This window comes from Cygnus olor, chromosome 2 (genome assembly GCF_009769625.2).
Source record: "Cygnus olor isolate bCygOlo1 chromosome 2, bCygOlo1.pri.v2, whole genome shotgun sequence".
NCBI classification, from domain to species: Eukaryota; Metazoa; Chordata; class Aves; order Anseriformes; family Anatidae; genus Cygnus; species Cygnus olor.
Window position 1 is genome coordinate 108,504,437 of NC_049170.1, and position 23,841 is coordinate 108,528,277.

A 23,841-nucleotide genomic window follows, 5' to 3' on the forward strand; every position below is an offset into this window, starting at 1 on the left:
ACAAAAGCATTTACTTCCCTATTTTGAAATTTTCACTGAAGAAAATTGTTTTTGTTGATGATTCTCTACTCAGTTGTTAAATTTGATTTGTGAGTCGCCAAACCCAATCCCACCACCACCACATGTATATAAAACACACAGCTGTGGATTACATCTACTGAGATATTAAGAAAGTAAATCAGAGGGACAGAGAAGATGCTGTATTTCAGAGACAGATAGTGAAGAGAAATAGGTAGAATCAGAAAAGACTGAGTGTAAGATGGCATCTGTTTCTTATACATTGAAGAGAAAAAATATGAAATATTGAATCTAGGGTATCATTCAAAGCGTGTTCTATGGAATGCATTTGCTAAATGTGCAAGATTTACTCTCTTCATGTATGAGAAAAAAACTTTACGTATACCTTTATACCCAGAAAACTGTTTATGAATGCAAATCTGAGAGCCTGAACTTCTAGCCTTATCATATAACAAGGTACATATAATGAGCTAAAGATACAGATCCTCAAATAAAAAGCTGCAATTAAGATACAAAAATCAGAAACAAATGGAATTACTGAAACTGCAGGTAAAGAAAGATTTTCTTTTGAAACTGTGGGCTGCAATTGTGCTATTGAAAAATAATCTTTGTAAAATTTGACTAGGGTCTCCTTGAAACTTCATTAATTTCTGCATGGAGAAACATGGATGAAAATTAAATATGCAGAAAAAATCCAATAGAAACTAATTCCGTTCCAAGTATTTGTTAATTTAGGTCAATGGAGAGGTTCAGCTGCATTTCAAAGATCATATGTTCCTTATTGATGGCTAGAAACAGAGCTATTTTTAGGAAAACACTTTTCCTAAAATGGTACTTAAACACGCACAAATGAATGAATTTAACCCCCAAGAGGTGGGTTCTGTTTAAACCACCTGTTAACAGAACTTCAGTCCTGTAAGCATATAGAGATCTTAGTCCTGCTTCCACCGGACCTGCCAACAGTTTGTGATTTATTATAAAGAGAATAGGGTCTCAAGAAACACAGGACAAGTTTGCAATCACATTTCTGTTTAAAGATATATGCGTAGGTTTGCAGATTTTCCACTAAGACATTTTATCTTTGTTTTATCCCTATGTGTTTAAGTACCAGAAGTTATTCTAAATATTAATGCTGCAAAGCTGTCCATAAATGAATAGTCTGCATTAGCAAAGAAGATATTTACTTTGGCTTTTTTGCCTTTACAACATAAAGAGAAGTTCTATGTATTTAGCTCACATAAAGTCCTCTGGGTCCATCAGCATTAGATTTTGGTTTGCATTTACTACCTTAAGCTCACAAAGAAGGTATTTGTTGAAGTTAGACTTGATTTTGATTGCTTAGTTCTGGAATGCAAAATGCCTGAATTGATAGATATATATTATTTTTTTTTACCTGTTCCCGTTAAAGAAAAGATAGAAGCAAAATATTAGCGGGACAGAAATGATCTCCTCCATGTAAATATTGGGCTGAAATCCCATTCCTACTGTTAGTATAACCGGTAAAGGTTAGGCTTAGTAGGTAGCATTGATGCCACCTGTGTATAAAACTCTGATCCAGTTTGTTGGCTCAGATTTTGCACCGTCTTGTGCAAACAAAAGCAGTTTTGGCTTTGAAGTCATTTTGCTCCTGGGAGCTTGGAGTGTGAGTGCAATTGAAATGCCTTTTATAAGCTCCTCAGGAAGACGAGCAGTGGAGGAACTCAGGTACTTATGGTTTGGTCAAAGAGCCAGTTTGTTACTTTTCCTAAGTGCACCTGCTTGACTTTGGCCAAAATGCCTAATATCCATCAGCATTGTGAAAAATCTATGGTAGGGGGGTATTTTGGTGGCAACTGTTGGCTTTTTTGTGTCTAAAAATTAGTTGTGGCTTCCTGCTAGGGAGTGTGTTGTATGTCAGCAAGAAGCAAGTACCCTTCTTCTGAGTTACATCCCTGCTTATACCTTCTTTTTTTTTGTCCTTGAATTGTCTTAAAGACCTGTTGAATGCCCTACAAATGGTGCATTAAAGCAAAGCCTGTTTGTTGGTAGTTGATACTCTTTGCATTGTAGTAAAATTTGTAGCAAAAGCATTGGGTACTTTTTTGTCTTTTCCCTAGGGGTAAAGAGTCACTTTTTGACTACAGAGATGCTTGGCCATGCATGGGGCCAGCGTGGTGGGGTGCACACAGTGAGGGCAGGGCTGGGCAATGGGGAGAGGTGGGCTAAGGAGATGCTGCTTGGCTAGGTATCGACCTAATACAGTTTCTTCTGACCCCTGCCAAAACCAGAATGTGTTTTGACTAGTTCTAGCATTGCAATGCAGGAATTTGGGCACACAGTTTAAAACCTTTGGGGTCTTAACAATTACTACTGAGGTTCTCCAAGGCGTCTGACCCCAACTCTGTCTCCTCATGACTTGAGTAAGGGCAGCATTACAAGCACTGTTGGTATTAGGAATACATTCCCGTTTCTTTATTGCTATCCATGTACTTCACGTTTGAAAGGTCCTTAAGATCTGAAGCAAGTTGTGCAGAAAGTGGAAATTGGCAGCATCTGCACCTCCACATATGGCCATGAAGAATTTTATTTAAATTGTGTACTACAGATGACTAGACAAATGCTGAACTGAGAAGTTGCCTTTTGTAAGCTGTAACCATTATTCACCAATACGTGTGGTGTGCAGCATGGGAACATGCAACACTTAACTCAGTGAAAAGCTGTGGTGTTAAAGTACTGTATATAATTATATTATTATATATTATTTATCATCACGAAAGAAAATTAACTAATGACAGTTTTCTTTTTGTCCTTTTGCTTTTGCGCCTTGTTTGCTGCTCTTTCTCTGTCACCAGCCACCTTTGCTTGGCACTGACTCACGCCACTCCTCGCCATCCTCGCAGCCTGGCCCCCATGCATCTTCAGCAAAGCTTCGCAGGAGATGCAAGGAGAGTGCTCGAAAAAAGTCATTAGGTTGTGAGTCGCCTAAAGAGGGTGCTCCAAAGCACGGGGAGTCAGAGACGGACTCCGACAGAAAAGGCAGAGTTTGCTCCGCTGAGCAAGACGTGGGTTTCGGCTATAAGCAAAAAGCCAGCAAAGGCGGGACTTTGTTTTCCTTCTCCTTGCAACTTCCCGAGTCATTCCCTTCTCTCCTGGATGACGACGGCTACCTGTCGCTCCCTAACCTCTCCGAAACCAACCTCCTGCCTGCCAGCGTGCAGCATTACCTTCCCATCCGCTCCCCCTCCCTCGTGCCTTGCTTCCTCTTCATTTTTTTCTTTCTGCTCTCTGCCTCTTTCTCAGTGCCATATGCCCTCACTCTCTCCTTTCCTCTGGCTATGTGCCTCTGCTACCTGGAGCCCAAGGCGGCCTCCTTGAGTGCCTCACTTGCCAATGACCTGAGTGACAGTTCAGAGGAAGAGGTGTGTACCTCGGCATCGAACACACTCTTTTTCGTGTTCAGTGCTTCAGTCCTAACCAGTGTTAGATTGCTGCAATAGTGGTCCTACTTTCAGAGCCTCATTTCTGTCTGTGCTGATATGTTAGAAGGAATGGGGTTTTTGGTTTGGCGTTGGTTTTGGTTGATTTTTTTTCCCTTTATTTTTTTTCTTTTTATTTTTTTTCTCATGTTGGGAGTGCAGCTTGGGGCCCAGGGTTAGGCACAACACTGTGTAAGTGGCTTGGTCCAAACTGTGTCAGCTGATGCAAAGTGACTTGCGCTAAACAAATTGTCACCGATCAGCTCTGAAGTACAGTGTCTGACCCACCAAGATCTCTCCTTTTTCCTATCAGTTCATCCTAGGGCATGTTAGAATAGTCATCTAAATAGTGGGGAAAAAGTACAATTTCATGCATAATTACATATGCATGTATATGTATTTACATAATATAAATAGCTAGTCAATAATAATGAGCACCCTCACCAACTTAAGGGTGTTTGAAATTCAGTCAGGCTCAGCTTTTTGCAAAAGGCCATCAACTGTATCACAAGTCCAGGAGAGGCTTTCTGGTCCAGCAGAACCTGGATCTGGATTTTAAGCCTTAATCCCATCTCTGCTGCTGATTAAATTGTTTTCCCAAACTTAAATCCAATGTATCAGTGAGAGTTCAGACCAGGACAGCTGTTACGGGAGCATGCCACATGGGCCCTTTACCATTTGCAGTGTTAAATTAGCACTGCCAAGATCAATGCCTCTAGTTGCCAGGGTTATCACAGGCAGATGATAAACCAACAGCAGGAGAAGAAGAATCTATAGTGCTTCTGATAGCTATGGACATAATAATATATCCAGAAGAAGAAAAGTAATCTGCTTGTTTAAGGAACAGAGTAACTGGTCTCTGTTTCTGCTGGTACCTTGTTTTTCTCAGTTGACAGAATAAAATAATGAGTTCATTTTTTCTCATTTTTTCCTTTTTTCCTTCATCCTCAAATGTACCAATACATTTTTGCTTTGTATGTAAAAACACCGGATCAGATACTGCAGACCAGCTGGCCATTTGTAAAAGCTGTATGGGCCACTTGTCTATGCCATCGCACTATTGGTTTCAATAAATATCTTGTGCTTCTAAACATTTGTGAAATCTGCCGTTGCTGTTTTTGTAAGACTTGGTGCAGGATTTCATTTCCTTTTTATGGAAAGCCAAAAGTTACATCAATTTATCTTGTAAAAACATGGCCTTTAGATGCTTTTGGCTCCGTAATGCCTAACAAATAAGTAATAATATGTAATTTCTGATAAAAAGCATCCAAAATTTTGCTGTCTCATTTCATGTTCTCACTTTGAGATAGCATTTATGTCTCAATTTGCATTAGCTCTGCACTTGGATTAATCTAATAGCAATAGCAGCATTAATACAGTGCCAGCTCCAGAGGCAATAATGAGGCCGTGTTTATATAATGCATTTGTCTGCTCTTCTTTCAGAAATAAGCATTTCTTTTCATAGTAAAATTAGAAAGTATTGAGCATAAAAATGTACAAAATAGGCTTTTTAGTGTAGCCTTTTTATGACGGTGATTACTCTGGCAGTGCTTTCTGGCAGACAACACAGACTTGTGCCTAATCCAGGGGGTATTTCTTGTTCAAAATATTGCATGAAAGTGAGTATGTTTTAAACTTGGGCATGTCTGCATTACATTGGCAAAACAAATCACAGCAATTACGATCACAAGCTACAGGACGTGCAGCCACAACATCTCAGGAGGTAGCTGCTTTCTCTTTCCTTCCAGCCCCTCGCAGGCTCATGAGCACAAGCAGCGGCTGCCTGCTGTGCAGTGCACTGCAGCCCCTCTCTGATTCAAGCCCGACCTTTCTTACTCCCTGCTGCTGATGGCACCTGCCTTGCTGAGCCTCGTAATTCGCCCTTCCCTGCTCTGCAACAGTCTTTATTTCCAGTAACCCAGTAATTCTGACTTCTGCTCCATGGCTGTTGATTGGCTTGTTAGCAGACATGTATGTTACAATGAACTGAGTTTTATGCCTTATTTAGGACTTCATTGCTGTTATGGGGAAAGAAATTTTTCCCCAAATGTGCTTCCAGCTCACCAAATGCTACACACAGTGATGCCGAAGGCACTTATAAGAGCTACAGGCTGTATCTCATACCTTGTTGAGCTCCATCCTTCCTTGAACAGTGCATTTGGAGGGAGTCTGTGCAGTCAGAGACAGGATCTGTCCCCTTTGATTTCATTAGTTTCTGCATTGGTACCTTGGTAGATAGCATTGCTATTGACTTTTCACTAACATTCCCAACTTCAAGTTCTTAAGTGCACAGTATGTGCCAGACTCGCATGACAGTGCCTTGACACAAATCTTTTAATTCTTTTCAAATGCTTAGGTTTATTATTTCCTTTTTTTTTTTTTTTTTTTTAATAGTAGCAACAATGCATAGTTGTGGTTTTTTTTCATGTTGCCATACAGTTATTTATGTTTTAAAGATGTGAGCTTCTTTGCTAATAAAGAAACAATTTTCAGAGAAACGTTTTGTAACACTTTAGTGAAAGCAGCTTGACCAGATAGGTAACCTATTTTGGCAGTACAAATTTATTTAAAAATAAAAGTGGTCTGTCTAGTGAGTGGTTATTACTTGAAAAATTGCATCTAACTTGCATTCGTGCACTTACCCAATAGTTCAAAATATCTGCTTATTCTTCTGCCTGTCATACAAGTAATACAAATTATTTGAAGAGAGGAATGATAAAGAATAAAGCAGTGAAAACATCAAAAAAAGAATTTTTATGAACCATTGCAGTTGTCAGAAAATGACAGAAGATAGGAAATTCAAACTTAGACTGATCATCCGTGTCTTGCAGAAGGTTGCCTATTTCTCCTCTTTCATACTGATGTTATTTGAGGATGAGATATATTGTCCTGGCCTTAAATTGCCTGCTGGTGTTACTTTAGATTATCTAAGAACCACAGAAAATCACTAATCAAAACAAAAGCTTTCACTGACATTAAAACAACTTGTATGTGCCAATCTAGGGCATTAGGGAGCCCTTTCATTACTTAATAATTTTCCGTAAGCTTCTATAACATCAAAAGTTGTCATTCGAGCTGTCTTCTCAGCCTGCAGTAACCTACACTTGACTGTCTATCTACACCTCAACACTTGGGTTCTCCACTAAAATGTTATTCATGGTGTCAATGTGCTACCAGAGCAAAGCAGGAACAGATCAGTCTGTGCAATGCTGTGCTTTGTTTCCTTTTTATCACTTGTACCCAGTGAGTGTTGTGGGGGCGGGGAGGGAGCTATTTTTATTTTTCTCCTGCTTTTGTCCATATTCTTAAATGGAATGGGAAGTATTTTGATTTTTTTTTTTTTAATAACAGTTTTATTTCTTTTTACTATCGGTGACAATGTCAGCTGCTCTTTATTGGAACCAAGTGGGATCTGAGCCCTACCTACCTTTACTCCATAGGCAGGCAGTAGGTGGGCTTAGGGTATGGTTATTTCTACTCCTTGGTAACGCAGACAGCCTCATAGTATATAAATGTGGAGACAAGACACCTTCTGTACAAATGAGGGGCTGAAAGTCAGGTGACTGTTAAAGTAGCCTTTTTGTTTGTTTGTTTGTATTTCATTATCTTTTCCCCCTCCAGATAAAAAGTCAAGCAACCCATTAATCTATATTGGCTAAAACAAAAACTTGATAAATAATATCCTTTAAAAAAAACGTTATGGGAGGAAAAGTTTGTTTAGAAAATATCTTTTTTTTTTTCTTTTTTTCAAGCCACCTGGCTTTCTTAAAAATAAAAATAAAATCTGCTACTCAAATAACACTTTTCCTGTAACATTTTGTTTGGCTTATAAATTTGTTACAGTAAAGCCATATACTGTGTACAGTACGCCTTGAGTCTTCCTCTGAGTCTGTTCTGTTTACTAATATAGCATTTTTATTTTGCTTCTTTGACTTGTGCGTGGTTTGAAAAGCAATGCTAATGCAGTTCACAGGGATGTTGAATTTAACAGTTCTCCATGTGGCCCACATGTACTGATGAGATGGGTTTATTCTTTATTCCTGCCTTCCTCTTGGAACCTGGTTACTTGACTAACAAAATAGACTGACAGTGAACAGACGGATACTGCAGCTGATGGTGAGACCACTGCCACCGAGGTTTGTACAGTCCCCGGCACCCAGTTAGTGAAGGGGAGAGCCTTTTGCTTCATCTCTCCCCAACCCTACTGGGCATTAGTGCTTAAAATGCATGTCTCTTCCTGCAGTGTAGGATACCCCACTCTGTGCATGTCTGCGTGCGAGCGTGAGAGCTTTCTTTGGCGAGTGGAGTTTTCAGGGCACCCTTCAGATTCATCTTATTTTGGTATTTTATCTGGAAGCTGCAAAGCTCATGCTGTCTTGCACAGATAGCAAGATAGTAGCAGCATTACCCATGCGAACACTACCTACCTGGGCAGTAAGGCTGGCCAGGTCATGTCCTGCTTTTTTCTGTTTGTTACTTTGCTCTTGTAATCTGCGGTCTGTTTGAGAGAGGGAGGTTGGGGAAGGAAGTAAAGCAGAGTTTTCAAGTTTTCTAAAAAAAAAAAAAAAAAGGTATTTTCAGATTATAAATATTTTCAATGCGATTAATTTCACGTGTCATCTTCAAAGATATGTGTACCGCCAACAGTAGGGCAGGTATTGTCTTTAGGTGCGGAACATTTTAAAAAAATGAGTTTTTCTTGGTACTGATAAGCTTCATGTCCAACAACATAGTATGTAGACTGTGCAGGCAAATTCAACCGTGTGTGACTCCAGTGAAGTGTATATAATGCTTTCATAATTAATATGGTTGCAGCTGCAAACATGAGCTGAATTTGGTCTGACATCTGGTAGAAGACAGAGCCTTACTGCAAACACTACTGTAGGTTTTCAGTAAGATCTCATTAATATTTCAGACTGTTAAAATTATCATCAAGGAAGAATTCTCTATATGACGCATCAGGACAATTCAGCCTTGGCTGTAAATAGAATAGATTTGAACTGAGTTATGAAGCAGTCAACAGATAAAGATCTTTCAATGGGTCATTTCACTAATTAGAACTGTATGAAAAATTAACAATAAAATAGTGGCACAGGCATTAGCAGAATCCACATGGAGTAACAACATAATGTCTGTAGAGGCAAGTCAGGAGCACAAAATGCTTTGAAGTACCTTTTGCACTCTATAACTTCAGGCTGTGAGCCATACAGAAAGTAAAATATAATCCTAAAACCATGACACTTTAACTGTTCAGTTTATTTAGCAAAAATGCATGATAATTTCCCTATACTCTATCTTTATTTTAGGGGAGAAGATTTTGTGAATCATTTTTCTTATGGACAACTGATTTTCAGAAAGTTTGGTATATTTGCCATCTGAAAATTAAACCCTCAGAAAAAGAGCTGCCTTGGCAGTCCATATTGCGTTGCTTTTGAAAATTTGAGCTGAAGTGAATGTGGTATGTGTCCAGTTCCAGAACCATGGCAGATTGATCCTGAAAGAATATATACAGGCTGAATTTGAAATACATTTATGTGAATACAAAGTGGGACTGAGGTTAGGGAAATAGCATTTTTAGCAAATAAAATATGATTCGTTCTGTAGAAAGTGTTGCACATTGTTTATCCTTGATGAGTTACACAAAACATTTCCTGTGGCTCAGGAGATGTCCTCGTATGTTTAAATTTTGGGATTGTAGATTTCCAAAGAACTTGCTGTTGCCGTTTGGTCCTAAACCAGCAGTTACCTCAGCGAGAAGGTCCAACTGCTACTCCACAAATAGCTAGAGGATCTCTGAAAGTCGAGTGCACCTATGGTAATGGAAAATTAAATAATGGAAGTTAAAAAATTATAATGTAAAATTTTAAGGGCAATGTTGAATACTCCTGTGTTCAAAATTAACAAATTTGAAAAGAGGAGGCCTGCTCTGGTTTAGGAGAACTGCGCAGTTAGCTACTGTGTCTACTCATTCTCCTTAAGCTCTTAAAGTAAAAAAAGTGTGATCTGAACCTAGTCCACTGACCAACTTCTCATAAAGACTTCTGTTAATATGAATGGATAAGGTATTTTTTCAAATCTTTCTCATGCTGGCAGTCGGATCAAGAGGAAGACGGAGATCTAAAGGCACAGGTACAGAAACAAAAGGCCCAGTGTTACTGAAGTATAGATGTTGGAGGTGTTCATATCTCTCAGCATGCTATTGTCAGTTCTCTGTGAAGAAATGTGTAGAAACAGCATTTTATATCCTTTCAATACTGTGTCCCTTACCTTTCCCTTTCTTTTTCACTTCTTTCAGAATAGTCTGATTAAGCGAATACAGGGTGAAAATGTGTATGTCAAACATAGTAATCTTATGTTAGAGGTTGGTATTGGTATATACCAGTGCATGTGCATACATGTGTGTTAGTTTTAGTGGTAAACTGTGAATCTGCACTATGATGCATGACCTGTGTATTCCCACCTGCTAATAAATTAAGTAGATTTTTTTTTTTCTCAGATTATGATGACTCCTCTAACTTGTACTATAAATACATATATTTATGTGCGCGTATGTGTGTGTGCCTCCACGCGCATATGTATGTTTGTTTTAAGCCACTTTACCAGGTGTAAATTAAAGTGATACACATAAACTCTTTAAGAGTATTTTTATACCCACTTGTACAAGATATGCTATGCTGTTACCTTTCAAAATGCCACATTTTCACAGAGTGTTGTGTTAGTGCTGTGCTCCCTGGCTCCCTGAGATGTTACTTTCCTCTTTACTAACCGAGTTACATGTTTTGGCTCTGAAATTTGGCCAGCTTAGGATGTATTTCAAACTGCTCTATTCTTTTAAAACTGTCTAGGACCTAGACAAAACCCAAGAAGATCTGATGAAACATCAGACCAATATAAGCGAGCTGAAACGAACCTTCTTGGAAACCTCCACAGAAACGGCTGTGTCTAATGAGTGGGAGAAGAGGCTTTCCACATCTCCCGTTCGGCTTGCAGCAAGGCAGGAGGAAGCTCCTATGATTGAACCGCTAGTGCCTGAAGAGGTCAGCGTGATCTGAAAGGCTTCACGATGTATTTGTGTATTCACTTTTACTTACAGTAGCTCTCAGGAGATGTTAGAGGCCTCCCCATGTTTGCAGGTGTTCCCTTTTCTCAGGACACAGGCTCTAGCAGCAAAGGTACAAGGAAGAGCAGGTAGCTTGTCTAAATGTATGTATATATGTATAGGTAGAGTGCAAAATTCACTGCAAGCTGCCTGGCAGAATTGGGTCTCTCTAAGGGTGCAAAACACAGGCTTCCTTACAGGTTCGTTGAGCTTGAGGAAGTCCAGCCATGCATGAAGAAAACATGATGGTGGTTGAAGGGAAATTTAAGTAATGGTGACTGCTTGGGAGCAGTGGCATAGCAGCACAAATGGGGGTACAGTACCAATCCTGACAAGAAAATACAGAGCAAAGGGCAGAACTTTGTCAGTCTTTGAAGGTGAAGAAGAAATAATGATGATAATTGGGCCTGCTTGGCCACTTCGGTAGGGTAGCTGAAAGTTGCTGCCGTCTGCCGGATACCTATTGAAGACCCAGTGCAGATTGCTAAGCGTGCACATTTTCATGCAGTGTGTATGCAGGAAAAAATCTTACCGTGCAGCCTGAAATGTTCACAAGAAACTTGCTGATTAAAAAGCTGTGTTTTATTTAGGTTGTGGGTAGATAATGAGATGTAGAGGTAATGATGTAACATTACGGTTGCCTTAAAATGTATAGGTGTTCAAAACAAGCAGAGAGTGTCTTAAGTCTAGTAGAGCAAACAGAAGCCTGCTTGTGTGGTATGCATGAAGCTTAATTTTTATTCCATTGTGGTTATCTGGTTTCTGTTTCACAGGAATCATCTTTATATTTACCACTTGCTTTTTAGGACCAGTAACTGCTCCTAAAATTTGCTTCTGACACCATTTCAATGATTTACTGTTGTAAGGAACTCGGCAAGATTGGCTAGAAAGTATAATTCAAAAGAGTCTTCTGCTTTCCCACCTTAGAGGTTGGCACTGCAGACCTGTAACTCTCTGGGGAGGCATGCAGATAACATGTCAACTTCTCCATCTTCCTGTTAGGGTAAGGGATGTTGCCAAGAAAAAGGCCCCTCTTTTCCCACGTTATATCCATCTATCCAGTGTCTGATAGAGGCATCTGACTTGCATTAGAGTGGCCATCAGGTTGTACTAAAATACTGAAAAAACAGATTCAGTGCCCAGGGCTTACCTTTTAGAGAGAGCAGTAGTGTGATGGGAGTACTAATTTTACTCCTGCTGTCTTGTTCAGGAATCATAATAGATCTTACAAACACGTTAATAAGTTTGTAGTTGAAAATACAGGTTTTCTGTCTTAAAAGAAAGAATGTAATTATAATAAACAGGATGCATCTAACATATTAAAGATGTGAGGAACTGTTGAAAAGGGAGCGGCTGGTTAGCTGAGCCTGAATCAGAGGAGTGTGGGTGAAACAAACGTAACCCCTGAGTTTGTTTCATGTCTTTATTATTATGCAAATTTAATAACAAAATGTTTATTAAAATGCACAGGCATGGCAAAACGTTACAGTTATGTAGGCTTTGCCCTGAGGAAAAACTTCCTAACTTAACCATTCATTTGGAAAGGAAAAGGGCAAGATATATCCCCATCTGGTAACTGTCTTACTGGATGAAAAGGACTTCCTCAAAAGCAATGTCCAGTTGTTATATCTTACATGCATCTAAGTAAACTACAGCTGTCCCACAAAATCTCATTCAAATGAAGGTATTTCTGTGAAAAATATGAGTGCATTTGAGCTACCAGAGCCTAACCCTGGGGTGACTTCTGGCACCACGCTGTAGGTGACATCTGACCATTCCTTCTGTCTGTGTTAAGTGGGATGGTTTCAGTTTGCATGTCCTGCTTTAAGCCATGCAAAGTCAAAATCAGCACCATGGCATCTACAAAGAAATGCATGGGCAGTCAGAATTTAGAGCGCTTAGACCCACAGTAGCTCAACATAGTCAAGGAAGCTACATGTTAATTCAGAATAGCCACTTTAAAAGTGTATTCAAAGCTGTTACAACTAGTTCTTTAAGATTAATATAATAAAACAAGAACAGAGAGGAAAATATGCCTTTTCAAAATGTGTACTTTGAGTGTTTGGCATGTTTGTGTTTGGTCAGACTGACTTTAAGCCTGCCTGGTCACCAATTGGTTTCTCACAATAGTAGGAGAAATTCTTTGGTTTTATTTAGTTATGAGAAATTGTTTTAAATGTCTGCTATAATGGTGGTTAGATAGCTGCAGAACATGAAAGCCATCATATTAACAGATTCCTTAACAATGTTTAGTCTGGCCTGGATTGAATTAAACCAGCACTTTAGAAATGAAGAAGTTATGCCTCTCAATGCAGTCAGGTAGCTGAGTCGTTTCTCCCTTTCCCTCTCTAGTTTCTAGAAGTTCTGTATCTTTCTTTAAGTGTGAACCTTTCTTCCCAAGTACAGCGGCGTATATGAATTTAAAATGGTACCTTTTTATCATGCAATTGTATTGCTTGCATTTACACGTCTAAAGTGTACACCAGCCTTTAAAGTGGATTGAAAGGGGTTGGCAAGAAATCTGCTTTGCTATGTGGGGGCTTATGTGCTCCAGCCAAATGAAGAAGGTGGCCAGCCCAGAAGAAGGGAGAATGGCCAAGGGTGTCTGACTGAGAAATACATATGCCCAGGCTTGAAAGGCTTAGGAAATTGAGACTTACCATCATTTTAAAGTTTCCCAGTCGGTCAATTTGCAGAGAAATTCTCATTATTCTTACAGCATTGGGAAAGCACAGATGGGGTAAAGCTAAGGAGGAATTGTTGCCATGTTGTATCAGGTAATACAGCAATGGTTAGCTTCCTGCATGTGGAAAAGATTCTGAGACCTCTTATACCTGTAAGGAGAAAGGGCAAGCCAAAATCTTTGCAGAGCACACCTTCTGTCTGCTTCACCAGAGAAAGCTGTAAACTCAGGAAAAAGATAAAGCCTGGGTAAGGTGGAGGGTCCTGTTCTTTGGCTGTTGATGGAAGCCATGTAAGTTGGCATCAGACACATTTAAGTGAATAACAGGATGAATTCAGGTGCATCCACACCTGAGTATTACTCAATTTGCTGTTTTTCCTGCTATACAAACTGTATGCTCATGTCCGCTTTGCATTCATCTGAATGCCCTTAAAAGGGAGAGACTGTTTGAAAACCTCTTTGGTGTTAAATTATTCTGTGTAATTCTGTTTCCTAACTTACCATGCAATTAATAATTCATAGAGTAAAGAAGTCTGATAAACTATTCTATAGCATAGTGGTCTATATGCCCTCCATTTACTAAAACCATTTATTCCCCTGACATTAGACCAAAGAAGAAAGAGAAAAATCAGAAAAACTCATATTTTTGCAGAAGGGAGGTACTACATTCCTTGAAATGCAGGTAAAAATAAATCATACTTTCTTGAAATACGGTCAGATAGGCTGGCAATGATTTATTATTGTATTATCTTTTTCGCTTTCCAAGCCACTTTTTTTTTTTTTTTTGCTATTAATTTCATAAGTTCCAGAGCCAGATGTAATCTGGGCCTAAATTCTGAAGAATGAGACCCCTCCAGGGCTTATGACTACCTAATAGAGATTGATTTCTCCTCTAGTTACAAACCGACCTGTGTAGTGCTGTTTGTGGATATTGTTTGCAGTTGTGCATGCATTTCCAGCATAATTCGCAATGAGAACGTTATGATTAATGGGGCACTTGTGTCATTAGAATGAATTTCCTATATACTGTCAAGTGAATTCAGATTATGCTGAGCGATGGTGAACTTTGTGTTCTTATTGGTTTTTCTATTAGCCAAGTGTGATAGAGAAGAAGCTGCAGGAAGGAGAGTCTGCTGGCACTTTGGTTACTTCTCATCAAATCATTATCCAGAAAAGTATCCCACCATCCCTAGAGGTTATTTTTAATTCATTCAATTTTAAAAAAACACATTTGCCTAGTTAAATACTGAAGTTACGGTCTTGTGGTCAAATAAGTGGATGCTGACTGCACAGTCAAAGCAAATGGCATAGCATATTTGCATAAGGAGAAAAAAAGACATTGCCTTAAGTTCAGTTCAGTATCTTCAGTAGTATGAAGTTCTCTGTGTTGTGCTATTAAATTTAAATAATGCTGAAGGGGGTTGATGCTTTCTAACAAAAGCAAGGAAATTCAGTGCAGACTACAGCTACATACAAGTGCATACTATTCTAAAACCTCATCAAAAGTGTGTTTGTGACAACTGGGGAACAGTTGAATGGGCTTATTTGCCCTATTTTTGTAACTTGTTTTCAACTGTAGCATTACAAACCATTGTGATATATGGTTTTTAACCTCAGGATGGTTCCAATCACCATTTTACTTTGCTTCAAGTTACTGCAGACATAGTGTGGCAAAAGTATTTTTTTTGTGTCTGCATTATATGGGCCTCTAAGGGGAGGAAACCTACAAAGGAAATCATACTTTGCCTAAGGTGATATTGTTTATCGGTTTGATAACTGCTGTTAAGAAGTTCAGTGGTAAAAGTTATATGCTTTCAGAAGAGGCAGCATTGATTTCTTAAAAGACTTCATACTTTAGTGCTTCTGAAGCACAGATAAACCTTCAGATATTCTAATTTAGCTTTTGTATCTCAAATATAGGGCACTGAGGATTGGGTTATTATAGACAAAATGCCCTCTGAGGTAGTTGATGGTGAATCGAAAAAAAATGTGACGTACAAAGTAGTGACTGTGAGCAGTAAAGCTGGCATTCCACCTGAGCTATTAAAATCCAGCACCATTCTGATGCAGAGCTTTGAAGACTTGGAGAGTGAAATACAATCCAAAGAGGAGAATAAGCAGAAAATGTTCACCCTAGGAAAGTCCTATGATACCATGTCCGGGAAAATTGTAACCATGACAAGTAAAGCTAAAGAGGGAGAGAAAACAGTACAGCCTTCTGTAGAAGTTTTGCAAAAAATGGAAAGGGAAGTGCAAGAATCTGTGAAAATCGTTCCAGTAGTGGCTGAGTATGGGATCGTAGAGCATGCCACTGATGAGAAAGCCAGGAGAGGATCCGACGTGCAGAGCACAAAAAGAAAGCTGTCCGACTCCCTGACACCTATAAAGGAAGCAGAATCTCAGTTGCAGAGTCCTGAAGAAGAGAGTTTGAAAAAGACACCAAAGATGGATCAGGATTTGCAGTTACATGGTACACTGGGAAGTTTGCAGCTTGGCAAAGCAGAAAAACACCCTGACAGTGAAGCTGTAAAAGCAGGGGCGTTTGCCCGGAAAGAGTGGAGATATTCCAGAGAACAACCATTTACCATTGCTACTGCTCACTATGTTACTGAGTCGTCTGCATCAAAAGTAGTGGTAACGAGTGGCTTTGACTTCACGCCAAGGGTTTAAAGATTAAAGCATGACTTCTTTTAGGCAATACCCTCACACTACCCTACCTTTCAGTTCTGCTGCCTGGCTTTATGTTGACAGCAGCCAACCCAGCTTATTTTTTTTCTCATAATTTGAATCCGTACCACGGTCTAAAGCAGGCATTATATAAGGCTTTCAACTTTTCTGGTTTATTTAAAGATCCATGTTACTGAAATGTGGTATTGCTGCTGTTGCTTGTTAACCAAAGGGTAAAAAGGTTTGCTTGAACCAGCAAAATGCCAGTGCTAACAACTATGCTTTGTAACTATTGCTTACTACAGCCGTTATGAATCTGCTCTAATTTATTTTCCCATTCTTATCCTGTTTCCAACCTTTGTGTGCCCCTGCAACCTTCTCTTCCTTTCCTCTGTCTCTGGCTCCAGTTTTGTCAATTAAAATGTCTGTGCATGTGGGTCTGCCTTTCTCCTGTGTATGACTCTCCATTTCTTTGTCTGTTTAGACTAAACAGTCCACTGGTGAAAAAACCTTGGATGGCTCAGATATCTTCAGTTTAATAGAGTCCGCCAGAAAACCAACAGAGTTCATAGGAGGGGTTACTTCTACTTCACATAGCTGGGCTCAGGTGGCCGTTTGATTCCATCCGTCAATGTTATAAATGCACACTGATTACTTTGTTTTTTCTTTTGTTTCCTGTTTTTATGCATAACTCAGAGCCTGTATAACTAACACATGGACTCATGGACTTGCTGTGCCTTTTCCTTTGTTACAATAGACCACAACAGAAACTTCACCAAAAGGAAAAAAAAAAAAAGTTTTTTTTTTTTTTCTTAATCTCATTTCACTTTATTTTGGTCATTTTACAGGGTGCTGTATTTTGCCTTTATAAACCTCGCACAAAACTACCAAGAAGAAAAACACTGACATTTCTCTTCACCTTTAAAAGTTGTAATTCTTGCTTTATTTTTCATTTCTATTATGCTAATAAGGTCCTCAGAGTGAAAATCCATCAATGCGAGAGAAATAAATTGGCAAAATGTAATACCCCATTTTTATTTATGTTCACAGTACATTAAGCTGAGGAGCTGCTCTAAGTACCGTTGTCTGCTTCTGACACTGAGGTTTTTTTTTCCCTCTTTTCCTACAGAGAATAGACACAACGACATCTCAGGAGACAGCTTCCAGTGAAATGAAGCAAGCAGCTCAGCCACACCAGGATGCAGTGACGAAGGTTGTACAGGAGACTGTGGTTATCGAGGAGAGACGTGGGATGAATGTGCATGCAAGTGGGGATCCTGCTAAAGTGGCTGGACTTGTGCTGGATGCCCAGGCTCAGGCAGCATCTGCGGCAGCTGCTAGCGCAAAAGGAAAGGAGGGCTCTGCTGTGACTGAGGGGGCTAAAGAGGAAAAAAGGGAGGAGGCTGATAAAGCTGTAACCAAACAGGAAGGCGTTGCTGCTGCTACTTCTCATGAGCAAGTGGAGGAGCACAGTACAACAGTTCACGTTTCAGATTCTTTGGAAAGAAAACCTCATTTTGAGGTAACTCATTATTAAATTAGTTATTGTGCTGAGTTGTAAATGTATGCAGTAGTGGACTAAATCAATTCCTGTCATGGAAAGTAAAGAGTACAAGGCTTGTATGATTGCATCTTTACAGCAGGCAGTTTGTTTCTCCTCTTATTTCCTCCTTGCATGGCACCTGCAAGGCTTGTCGCTGGTTTCCATCCTCGGCAAAATGCCATGCATATTTTACCTAAAAGCGCTTTTCATGCTGCAGAGAAATACCTAATTTGGTGGCTTTTTATGCAATGGATAACAAGAATTCAGCTGGCATTTTCTTTGGGAAAGTCCATCAAGATTGGCAATGTTCACATGTCCTCAAAGACAGAAAATATTTTTTTTCTGTGTTTGGTACAGTTGTTAAATTATTGTACTATGTCTCAAGCAATCCAGGCTTCTTACGTTAGCCCTATTTGCAGAATTTCAAGAATTATTTTGCAGAAGGGGAAAAAAAAAAGCTTGTTTTTCTCTCTCTTTTTTTTTTTTTTTCTGAGCCCTGAATGGAAAAGTAGGCCTGAATAGGATTTGTTCTCTTGTCACTCTGAGAAAATGTGTAAAGTTTACATCTTTCCTGAAGTTTGTTTTCCTGAAATCCAGAATAGTGTTAAATATTGCCAGCATAATATACATGTATGTACCATTATAATTAAGAGATTCTCTCTTTTATTTTCCTAAAAATGCAGAGCACTTATTATTCATCCTCCCTTCTTTTCCCATGCAAGAATATATTCTGAGAAATCAAGAAGCTTTACTAAATGTTCCAATTCCTTTTTTTTTTTTTCTGTTCACACAGTCACCAGTTGTGAAGACTGAGACTATCAGTTTCAGTAGTGTTTCTGCTGGGGGGGAAAATCTTGAAATTTCAACAAAGGAAGTGCCGGTAGTCCATACAGAAACAAAAACCATTACATACGAGTCTTCACAGGTAAGAAATTCTGCAAAAGCCAGGGTCTAATTTAACATGACCTTAAGGAACCCATGTTTCTTCATCCATGTTTAAGTGTATGCCTTAGTGTAAACTGTTGTAAGTTGTTCAAGTATTAAATATTAGCACAAGGAGGATGTACGTAATTATAGCATATCTGAAGGTCACTGTCATGTCCTGATGTAGGGCTTTTTGAGAACTCTGATGAAACTGCAGGTGTCAAAACCACACTATCTCATCTGTCTTTCCAGAAGTGGTGTCGTTATGCAGAGAGAAATACTGACACATGATCATCCTAGCAGCAATTATTTCCCTTTTATTAAGTATTCTTTTTATGAAGAACAATAAAAATAGGGAAATTCAGTTCCCTCTCTGTGCAGGAGCATGTTTCTGATGATTGTTTTTTGGTTCTCTAGGTGGATTGTGGTGCTGACTCAGAACCAGGTGTGCTGATGAGTGCACAAACCATCACGTCTGAAACCACCAGCACTACAACCACTACACATATCACCAAAGTGAGTCCTCTGAAATCTAGGAGATTTTTTTTTTTCAGAAGGAAATAAGTTTTCTTAGCTTTTGTTCTATTTATTTTAAAATATGGACGCATGTTTATAATCTCTGGACAAAATCCTGTCTATTTTGTGTACTTGTCTTCATTCACCTGTCTTTGGGTGTACTAGCTTGATTAACCTATCATCCAAGGACTTGACAGCAGTCCCAAAAAACATAAACCCTTAGGGTATGTCTACATAAGCATAAAATATTGCTGTGCAGAAACACTTGAATTAGCTGCAAATACTCTCTGAAACTGGGAGCAGTGTAGCCACATCGGTATCAAGTGATTGCAATGAAGGAATAATTTTCTTGAGTGTGAGGGTGCATTGACAGGACTATACTGCTTTTGAGTACTGAGCTATTATCTCTGCATGGCGTTGAAAAGATAAAATAAATCTGTATCGTGTATTCATAATGGGACATTCAGTCAGCTCAGACATTACGGTTGAGTTGTTTTGTCCCATAAGGTGCTTACCCACAGCCAGACAGAAAGCTTAAGGCTGAACAGACAAATGATGTTGGGTCTTTCGAGTTTCAAGGTAGCATCTTAGTAACAGGTTGCCCCTAAGCAGAAACCTTATTTGTATGGTGACAGCTCTCCTACCAGTGTTCACTGAGGACAGAATGTCATCTTTCTGCAGTCCAATTAACCCTTCGGTAGATGAGCTATACAAAGTTCTTACAACCTCTCTGTCCCTATGAAGCCTACAGTAGGACTTGAGTAGGTCTTAATATGAGCTGTCTGTATGTCCATTCTTCTTTTAATGGCATGAATTTACCATTAATACCTGCCATTTTTGACTCAACACATACAAATATCTCTCCTGACATGTACAAGTTGTTTAAAATAACAAAATTATCAGTGTTGGAAGGACCCCTGAAGAGTTCCATTCCCCATTCAGAGCAGACTCCAGAGCTACTCCAGAGCTGCTCCAACCACAGTTCAGGGTTGTCCATGTTCTCTGCGTGAGATTGTTCAGTCTGGTCACATCTGGATTCCCGGTCATTCTGCAAATGGGTCACAGCACTCTTTAAAGCAAGTTACTGACATGCATTTGTCCCTCCCATTTAGACTGTGAAAGGAGGCATCTCAGAGACAAGAATTGAAAAACGAATAGTCATCACAGGAGATGCAGATATTGATCATGATCAGGTAAAATCTCTAAGCTGTTCAAGGCTACCCTGAAGACTGCCAAACAAAACATTTCTTAACATGGCTCTAAAAGATACTGTTCAAACTGGCATGCCTTAAATTAAAGTGGATTAGTAGTTTAATCAGTGATGGTATATTTCATATTTTAATCATTTTCCTCATTTGTAAATTGTGTAATATCTCATGAATCTCTCCACCTTGCTACTGATCATGCATGTTCCACCTCCTTTTTGTTTTTGCCCTTCTGTGGTTTCCTTGGGATAGGCGCTGGCTCAGGCAATTAAAGAAGCCAAAGAGCAGCACCCTGACATGTCAGTGACCAAAGTAGTGGTACATAAAGAGACAGAAATCACACCAGAAGATGGGGAGGATTGACCACAGGTAAGAGGACTAGATGATTTTCCTAGGCATTTACTGGGCTGGCATGTTGCAAAGGTTTTCCTACCATAATTCACCTCTAACTCTTTGCTTTCTCTCACTGGCATTTGCAAGTTGCATTTGTGCTAGTTATGAGTTCTGATATTTGAATGCAAAGTCCATTCTACTCTAAATGTCTTCATTTAATGGTGCCAGCTGGAGAAAGAGAAACTACTCATTTGCTTTTGTTGGCTTTCTGAAAATTCCTCATTGTCCATGCTTTGATATAGTCCAATTTCTAATCCTGAAGTCAAAAAAATCTGTTGTCTGCTTTTATGTCATTTAAGAACAAATTGCTTTTGTTCTTAAAGTTATGCATTTTGTTTAAAAAATGCCAAAGGAAAAACCTATAGCTGCTTTTTAAACGTTCTGTACAGATATGTTACAAGTTAAGCTTTATTCCAAACTTGCAAAGATTCGGTGTAACCTGCTTTTGAGTTTTGTTTTGAACCCAGTGAAGCAGTGTGTCAGTATTTGTATGTCTTGGCTTTCTTAGGTATTTTATAGGACATTTTACGTTTTAAAGCGGCATTGTTTATCAAGATGAGATGATAATGCAGCTTTCTTTTGTCAAGCTTTTTTTCTTTTTTTTCAGTAAAGGCATGCTCTCCAATTGTGGTTGGCTAAACAGACATCTTAATATTACTATATTTATTCTATGTGCAGAAACATGTCATGCATACTAACCTGCTCTGCAAAAGCTGTTAATGCCAGCACCATTGCACAAATTGCTTTGAATGCTGTATGCAAAAGAAGAAAGAAAAAAAAAAAAAGCTGCTTGTCTAATTTGTTTAAACCTATAGCAGCATTTTATTCTTAAAACAATATATATTCCCTAGCATTTGGTGTAAGTAACAGAGTATTATGCACAGCACCTTTTGAAGCTGTTTTGCTCTCCTGCTTTCGGATATAGAGACCTAAAGAAAACTGAATTTCAGTATCTATAATTTATTTTGGAAGATGGAACCAATCGCTGAGGAGTGAGTAGCCATGATTCTTGTGGTATTATGCTGAATGTTTCAGAGACAACATAATGTGGCTCAGTTAAAAGTCTATTGATGTCACCAGTTCTTTCCATTGGCATCAATAGTCTTTGGAATTGGGCCAAGTTGCTTATACTGGAATGATGCTGTTTTTAAATAATTTTTGTCATGCAAACAATTTGACAAAATCTCTCTCTGCAGGAGAATAGTTGTTTCAAATAATTAACTCAGTTCTCTTTCCTGCAGGAATAATCTAGATTGCATATGAATCCAGACATACACACCTGTAGGAATACGAGAGCCTATATGGAGTCTCAGTTCCAGCCTGACTGACTTGTATCTGTCTATGGAAAATTTCAGTACAGAAGAATTGATCTTGACCGTTAATAAAGAAACTGGCAGAGATATCTTCCCATAGAAAGCAATCTGAATCAGCAGCAGTTAAACAATATTGCATGAAGCAACGATAAAATTACAGAAAAGCAGCATTTTTAATTTTCTTAAAATGTCTAAGTTTTCAGCTATACCTGCACGTTCATAAACAGTATAAACAGTGATCTCATGTAACACATAAACAGTTCATGCCTTTCACAGTTTATGAAAGTCTAAACAGATTAAAATTTGTTAGGTGGCAAGCCTTTTGTTTACGGATATTGTAAATGAAGATTACCCCCAAAATGCTAGAAGCTGTATAGGTACTGTGTATAATGTTTTACCACACATTAGATGTGCCAATAACAGAGTTTATTCAGTAAACAACTTGAATCTTATATTTGTTTCATCTGGTTTTATTACTGCCCGATAAACAATGATGAATCTTTACTCTTATCAAAATATTTAAATGCTTACAAAGTGTGCTTTGTATACCTGACTGAATACCTTATGTGGTAGTAATGATTTTAGCATATTAACTTTAACAATTTTTGTCAGCGTTGTTCAGAGTCAGCTTCTGGTCACCCTTCACAGATCCTAACCTTGTAAATTATATGTAGTTATTTTGGAGAAAATCTGTATTTTACTTAGTTTGCAGCTTTAGAAAATTATTAATTTGAAATAACCGTGATGGTTTTCTATTGATTTCCCTTTTGTTCTCAGAGGAAAAAAAAAAAATCTGTTTGAGAATCTGGTCAGCATTTACTATCTAGTTCAGAGTCAAGCCTTAAACTGTACAGAACGTCCACTGAAAACTCGTTAGTGTTCAGCTATAATACCCACTGAAGGGATAGAGTCCATTACACTGTCAGCTGCATCACAACACATGGTGAATGTATGTTTCTGCATAGTGAAATAAAAGTGGTAAATGCATCCAAAATTGTATTGTTCTGTGTCTAAAAGAACCTAGTGTTTCTTATATTCAAAACATTGTGTTACATTTGTAAGGCACCACAGGTTTTACACATCTGCACAGTAGACACGTTTTGTCTTCAGTGGTTTACACTGCACTGTGCAGACAGTTGGAGTTAGCAGGGGGTCTGAAGGTATTCACCTTTGTGTAAGTTGTGTTTGCAAAGGAGAAGAAGTATTTGGTTTCTTCTGTTTTCTGTAGTTGTGTACTGTTTTCACTGAGGCTAAATGAAGGATTTTGCGGTTGCTTAGAAAGTAAAGGTCAGTAGCCCTTCTCATTTTGCATTTTTGCTCTGAAACATGGATAAAATTATCTCTTTAAAGGAGTACTTCATTTTCTGTTCTTTTTTCTTGCTCTTTTGCCATATCTCATTGATGCTCCCCTGGTAATTAAAAAGAAATTCATAACAAGTAACTCACCCTTCAATCTGTATCTCCTTGCAGGGTTGAAAGAAATGGATACAAGCAGACTTTTCAGGACTTAAAGGGCCAAATTTGCCCTTCATTGTTTACACAGGGCTCCCTCTCATTGAAGTCAATGGGTTGGCTTCAGCAGAGAGCAAGACTTGACCCAGTGACTTGTTAATAAATGTTTATTTTCTTAATTTAGAAAGAAAAATAGAATATATAGAGAGAATAACCTGTAGATAATAGTTTAAAGTAATATCCCAAGGCTTCAAAAGCTTTGCCCTAAGTCTCTAAAATGTCTTCCTTCCACCAGCCATTCTTCATGCCTTTAATCCAGAGTGCTAACTATGTAACTTCCCATATTGCAGTCATTGCTTACCTCTTGCCTGATGAATAATGCAAAAGTTACGGTCTGTTGTGATCTTTGACTGACCTCTCTCCCCGCTAGCCCTTCAGATTTAGAGAAGAACGTCTATGTTCTTGCCCTCTTGATGAAGGTAGGATCAGCTTTCTGGTGCTGCCAACGCCCTGCAGCAGCCATAGGTGGAAGAGGTGCTCACGCAGTGTCTCAGCAGACTTCGTTCCTGGTTC

The 23,841-nt window shown here is 38.8% G+C and overlaps 1 protein-coding gene across 28 annotated transcripts in view; it reads left to right on the top strand.

Annotated features, from left to right (window-relative positions):
- Nucleotides 1-23,552, top strand: part of EPB41L3 (erythrocyte membrane protein band 4.1 like 3) — a 98,270-nt gene extending 74,718 nt beyond the window's left edge. For 5 of the 28 annotated variants that reach the window (XM_040550082.1, XM_040550080.1, XM_040550079.1 and 2 more), the window contains exons 13-26: nucleotides 2,850-3,416; nucleotides 7,556-7,609; nucleotides 9,567-9,602; nucleotides 9,769-9,834; nucleotides 10,319-10,510; nucleotides 13,863-13,937; nucleotides 14,349-14,450; nucleotides 16,407-16,529; nucleotides 17,052-17,444; nucleotides 18,259-18,390; nucleotides 18,807-18,905; nucleotides 20,018-20,098; nucleotides 20,363-20,479; nucleotides 21,745-23,552. In XM_040550082.1, the coding sequence (XP_040406016.1) occupies nucleotides 2,850-3,416; nucleotides 7,556-7,609; nucleotides 9,567-9,602; nucleotides 9,769-9,834; nucleotides 10,319-10,510; nucleotides 13,863-13,937; nucleotides 14,349-14,450; nucleotides 16,407-16,529; nucleotides 17,052-17,444; nucleotides 18,259-18,390; nucleotides 18,807-18,905; nucleotides 20,018-20,098; nucleotides 20,363-20,473 (2,031 nt within the window). In that variant the 3' untranslated portion in view covers nucleotides 20,474-20,479; nucleotides 21,745-23,552. The remainder of the gene's footprint in view (nucleotides 1-2,849; nucleotides 3,417-7,555; nucleotides 7,610-9,566; nucleotides 9,603-9,768; nucleotides 9,835-10,318; nucleotides 10,511-13,862; nucleotides 13,938-14,348; nucleotides 14,451-16,406; nucleotides 16,530-17,051; nucleotides 17,445-18,258; nucleotides 18,391-18,806; nucleotides 18,906-20,017; nucleotides 20,099-20,362; nucleotides 20,480-21,744) is intronic. The other 23 variants (XM_040550107.1, XM_040550104.1, XM_040550106.1 and 20 more) reach the window with 15 other exon arrangements.
- The last annotated feature ends 289 nt before the right edge of the window (nucleotides 23,553-23,841 follow it).